Source organism: Cataglyphis hispanica, chromosome 11, assembly GCF_021464435.1.
Source record: "Cataglyphis hispanica isolate Lineage 1 chromosome 11, ULB_Chis1_1.0, whole genome shotgun sequence".
In the NCBI taxonomy this organism is placed as follows: Eukaryota; Metazoa; Arthropoda; class Insecta; order Hymenoptera; family Formicidae; genus Cataglyphis; species Cataglyphis hispanica.
The window spans coordinates 1,284,688-1,290,687 of NC_065964.1; the positions used below are offsets into that span (position 1 = coordinate 1,284,688).

General features: G+C 48.0%; 1 protein-coding gene across 1 annotated transcript; it reads right to left on the minus strand.

The window, feature by feature from the left end:
* Positions 1–3,969: 3,969 nt before the first annotated feature.
* Positions 3,970–4,849, minus strand: LOC126852936 (stromelysin-2-like). Its single transcript, XM_050598234.1, has 2 exons — positions 4,680–4,849; positions 3,970–4,576 (listed from the first exon to the last, which is right to left on the minus strand). The coding sequence occupies exons 1-2, from the start codon at positions 4,847–4,849 to the stop codon at positions 3,970–3,972; spliced, it is 777 nt and encodes a 258-aa protein (XP_050454191.1).
* Positions 4,850–6,000: the final 1,151 nt, after the last annotated feature.

The following is a 6,000-nucleotide window of genomic DNA, read 5'->3' on the forward strand; positions in this document are numbered from 1 at the left end:
TCAAAAGGAAAACATCTTGTTCCCCAAATTGCTGGTTCCCTACCCGATCCTCGGCTCCCCAGCTTTGGTGGTGAATCCCCAAAAAATCCAGTGCCTCCCCGCGAGACATAACAATAAGACTTCCTATTCAGATGATACTGTTATGAATACATCTGCATCTTCTGTAATTTTAGAAAAGAAAGATTTTAATATTGTTATAGCCGCAGCAAAATGGCAAATGATGAAACCTATTAAAAAAATATATAATAACCGCGTATATTGGGTTATGCAACCTGGTTGGACAGACATTATAGCGAGATATTGTGGCAACAACAAAAACTTGATTGCGTTTTTAGATTTAAAAAACACAATGCCCATCTCAGTAATGAGGCGCGTTATTATATATATATATATATATATATATATATATATATATATATATATATATTCGTATATATTCGAAGTAATTGCGTTGAGTGTGCTGCAGATATCGAATGTATATTGTTTAAAATGCCAGTCGATGATACAGATGTAATTATTAAATGTACAACAAAAAATATAAATTATATGAAACATACGAATGTTAAAAAAAGACAACTCAAAGGTAATCTACGTGCGATAATAATTGATATTATGATCAAACAACGTAAAGACGCTATTACTTTTCGACGAGAAGAGGCAAAACGATTAAAGGATTTCGGAGACAAAAATCCTCCCATACTTCCTTCCTCTGCGGTTTTGCGCAAGACGAAAGAGGAAAAATTGTTAAAACAACATGGTTTAATATTTAGTAATCCTGTTTTAAATTTATTAGATAATGCTAAGTATGGCAAATACGCAGGATCTATTATCAGCATTGTGTTATTAATTATTACCTTTTGGGTTATTACCTTTTTATTGTATGTATTGGACGCGTGAACAACAACTTATGTACATGACAAGATATAAAAACGATCCAGAAGCCTTCCTAATTATCGATGCCACAGGTAGCATAATAAAACGTGAATCATCGCAAGATTCTCCAATATTTTTATATCAATGCGTACTTGTTAGCAAAGATGATAGCTGCCCGGTATTTCAGATGATTTCGGCTGATCATAGAGCCGTGATGATCTCTTTTTTTTTACGTAATATTACAGCCAAAAATGTCCCCATTCCACGTACGGTTGTAACCGATTTCGGATGGGCTATTTTGATTGCCGTGTCGGACGTTTTTACAAAATGCATCGATCTTCGGGATTATTTAGAGAAATGCTATAATACTGAAGTTTTAGAAATAACAGCATGCTTCCAACTTGCCATATTAGACTGAATATTCGTCATCTGATTAATATGGTAGCTAAATGGAAATGCTTGAAGGGCAAAGACAAAATTTTATTTTAATGCAAATTTTCATTAAATTTTATTAAATGAATTTTATTAAATTTTATTAAAATTTTAGTGCAAATATTCAATCTCCGTTGCGTTAGCCAAGCTTATCAGATGGATTCTTTTAAAGAATTAGAATATTTTATGTAATCGCTATTAAGTGTTACATACGCAGGTATTGGTACAAATATGATGACTTGAAAAAAAAAACGTATACCTGTAAGTTCTACAGAAAATATTAGCCCACATATAATATTTTATGTTAAATGTTAAATGTACTACAAAATGTCCTACAAAATATAAAAAATCTAATATACCATATATAATATAATAAAAATATAATATTAACATATAATATCATAAAATAAATACAGATAGTAGTAGATAGGATAGGCCGATTCTAACTCAGTTTGTTTTAAACGCGGTAGTAAGAGTGAGAGTGACAGCCATATAAAAAAGGGAGATAGAAAGATATCTCAGCAGGGAAGCGTCGGCACGGGGGAAAGCAGGGGGAGTAGGTAGGGTGAGACGGGTATGGGAGTGCGCGGGGTGGAGCGCGCTGGTGGGTTTGCCGCGCGGCTTCCCCTCGACCCGCACCTCCTCGGAGGATCTGGGTTAGAACTCTCGTATTATTGGAGCTGAGAGGGCGCGCGCGTGGAGGACGAGGTCGCGGTTTCGGTATCGACGCGGCTTAGAGCGCGCGATCTATTAGAAGAAATGTTTTTTTTTCGGCGAGCGGGGAGCGGGGGATGAGTTGGCGGGCGCCGCGGCGTCGGTTGAGTCGCGGTTGGGGAGTTATGAGGAGAATATGTTTCGCGAGGAGGTTGGTTGGAGAGGCGTCGGGGCGTTGACAGGGGAGTTGGGGGAGACGAGGGAGAACGAGCTCGCGGTTAGAGTGAGCGACGCGGCTCGTCAAGGACGAGCTCGCGGTTTCGCTATCGGCGCGGCTTAGAGCGCGCGATTCGGAGAGAAGGTCGGGCGGAGGAACGGGACGACGTGTAGACGAGGGCGAGAGAGATCGAGAGATCGAGAGACGATAGATCGAGTAAAGAGAGTCTTTATTTCTTCGCGATGCGTTAACAATACAGAGGCATGTTTGGTTTATGCGGTATAATAATGGTACAAAGGCGTATTAAATTTTTGCGATATAATAATGGTATAAAGGCGTATTTAGTAACGAAGGTGCGAGCGCGTGGATAGACGTATCACGATTCTCCGAAGAACAGAGCTTGTAGCTCGCAGTCTATCAGTTCGTCGCGGTCGAAGCTCTCGCTGTCGCGTATCGTCGCGGGAACGAGCGCGGGGTCGCGAACGCTCGCCGCGACGTCGAGGAAACGAGCCAGCTTGTTGTCGATGTAGGCGGTCAAACAGTTCAAGAACGTAACGAGGCAGTTGACGCAATGTTCTAGGTGCAATATGTATAGAACGGTGTTTCTCGACATAGCCAGTCGAGTCTTGGGCGTCTCGAGACGGAGAATTCGGAGATTGTTCAATCTGCCGAATCGAAGCGTCAATTGACCGATGTATATCGGCGCCGGGGAATGAGTCTCGTCTCGCTCGTCGGATTGAAAGTACGACGCGAGCGTGGATCATAGATCGAGCAGCTCCTTCCACGTGTTCGGCGTTAGCGAGATCTCCTTGCCGTGATTATCTCCGAGAACGATTTCCACGAACGAGGGTCGACTGACATTAATGCAGATTTCCAGATGTTTATATCCTGTTTTCGTCAATGAGTAGCGCCTTTCCAAGATTCTGAGAGATCGCGCGATCGCGTCGTTCGCGCAGTTTTTCGGTGACCGATCGCGATCTAGCCTAAAAAAGTAAACGCGAATAATTAGGGACGGAAGTGATAAGAATGATAAAGGATGTTAGTTCGAGCGTTGTTACTTTCGATACCCTTACCCGTTATCTGTTCGAGCTTTCTTAGAATATCCGGCGTTATCCTCGCGGTTTTGTCGGCGAGTCTCGATCGATCCTCGACGAAGTGTTGCTGCGGCGGCGGTCCCATCGTCCCGTACATCTTCGTTCAATGTTTCGTTCGCGAGCTTCGTCGTTGGTAATGAGACGCTTAACGGCGGAACGGCCTTTATATATTCAAGTCGAAATCGCCCCTTCTTTTTCGCGCCTTTGTACTCTATTCTTAAAGAGTTTGCGGGAAGTCACTATCGTCGTCCTCGTCGGATCTATCGGTCGCGACGTTGAGGCGATAGACGCGGCTGAGAAAATCCCGCAATTGCCGCAGTAACCTGTTCGTGGGGCATTCGACGCCGAGAACGCGAAGGTCGAAGAGACCCGCCGAGGTCACAATGTTCGAGAATTCGTTGAACGCGTAGAATTGACGTTTAGCGAAGAAGTACAGATTACCGTCGGTGTATCAAAGGACCGACGTTATCGCGAATGGTATTCCGGGAAATACGTCTTTTAACGGAACGTGCTTAACGACCATTCATGCGGCATTCGTCGATCTCCGCTATTCTGTCGTCGTCGTAGATAGCGTAGATTCGTCCCGAGTGCGTGTTTATCGCGGCGTTGATCTTAGCGTCTCGGGGAAATTCGATACTGTGAAGGGATTTAGGCCAACCCGGTTTTGATCTAAATCTGGGATATTCCGCGAGATAGATCTTATCGCCCGCGAATAGCGCGAGATCGCCCGAGGGTCTTCGATACGGCGGCGAACAGACGCGTGAAGTTTTTCGGGAGAAACGTCGCGTATTCCGTTATCGTCATGGGCCTACCGTAGCGTTTCTCGGTTTGATCGATCGACCATACGTTGCGTCGATCGGCTATGTACAAACGTCGATTCATTATTAAGGCCGCGTCTATGCGCCGCAAGGCGCAGAGATCGTCGCGCGACGGATCGATCGGCGCGACGTCGGTCGTCGCGGGCGCTACGGTGGTGACGGGCGCCGCGGTGGTCGCGGGAATCGCGAGGCGATCTCCGTCGTCGTGAGATCCGTACAAATTTTGTATAGCGAGGGTGTCCTCTACGCTTAACTTAACCGGATATTGAAGCTCGTTGTCGGGTATATACGAAAACATGACCGAGTCGTTGCGCATGCTATGCTGCAGACCTAAGGCGTGGCCGATCTCGTGAGTTAGCGTTAGCAGCAGATGATACTTGTCGGAGGGATTCTTGTTCAGGCGCACGTGCCACGGCTCCTCGTCACCTTCGAGGAGAAATCGGTCGCTCCGGTGAGGAGGAACGCGTGAGCGAGGGCCCTGCCTGGACCTTCGAAGACCGCCGGACAGACGTCGCCGTTTTCGACATTCGCGTAGGTGTGAGCGCCCGTTCGATACGATATCAATATATCGGGACGTAGTCGCGCGCGAACCTTAACGATGAAATCGTCGCCCATAGCGCGAACGCCGCTTCAGTCGTTCGTAAGAGTTCCTCGCTAGCCACTTGAAAATTCCACGTTAGGCGCGTCTTCGGCCACTTTCTCGCGAACGGGCTGTACGCGCGATCGGGTATGTCCGCTAGACCGCATCGCGGTTTGCGCATGAGATTGAGCGTATCGATGTTTAACGCTCCATTACCAGGTAATTGATAATATTCTTGAAACAGCAACAGTGCGCGAAGCAGAGACGTTGCGTTCGCGGACGACAGCGATCCCCCGTCGTCCCTCAGAAAACCGTAGAAAAACTCGCAGAAAGCGGAGCGCCTCCGTCTTCTCCGGGTCGACTGGCGTCGCGGCGACGAGCGTCGTCGTTAGGACGAGAAGAGCCGTTTTCGCGGCCATCGCGCGGATCGAGAGAGGCGCGAGAGACGATCGACGCGAGGTATCGGACGCGCGATATCGGACACGAGATACCGGACGCGAGATACCGGACGCGATTGATTCGCGCCTCGGAGGAAACGTCTATCTTTGTCCTCGTCGAATTTGATACGAGGTGGAAGGGGTATATTAGAGCGAGAAAGGAGAGAAGAACGGACGCGGATGCGTCGACGATTCGCTCGAGGGGGGGAAGTTTCCTCCGACGGCGGCGAAGGTCGGGGTATCCGGGATACGCCTTTTTCGAGGGATCCTCGAGTCTCTCCGTCCTCGAGTCTCTTCGTCCTCGCGATTTCTATTTTTATCCGCGAAAGAGGATATTGAGGGTTAAACGAGGAACGGTCGCAGTTAGCGATTGTCACGGAAGGAAGATGCGGCCGCGACATCGATCTTTATAAGAAGCGCGATCGCTTCGAGGAACGTCGAGAAGTGTTTTCACGCGCGAGGTTAATAGATACTCGATATGGATCTGCTCGAGCAGATGAGGAGGATCGAGGAGTCCATGAAGGCCGCGCGGGAGGCGCTCGTGAGGCACTGTCGTTCGCTTAGGAGCGAACGAGACGACGAATCGTTCGACGCTAATATGTTGAACAGACTGGTGGAGATGAACGTTGCCGTGGATAACGCCGAGAGACTGCTGTCGGATTACAATCGTTCGCTGGAGGAGAAGCGAGCGAGGGGACCGCTCGACGCGGAAGCGGTGAGGGAGATCGCCGAGATCGACGAGTCCTTCAGATCCGCGAAGGCGACGTTCTCCGACTTCATGAGAAAGACGAGGATCGCGGTGACTCGAGCGGAACGCGCGAACGGAGTGGTCCGCGAATCGCCGAGGAGCGGCGAGGAGGAGTGACGTCGTGAGTATCGCGCGAGTCGCGCTTAT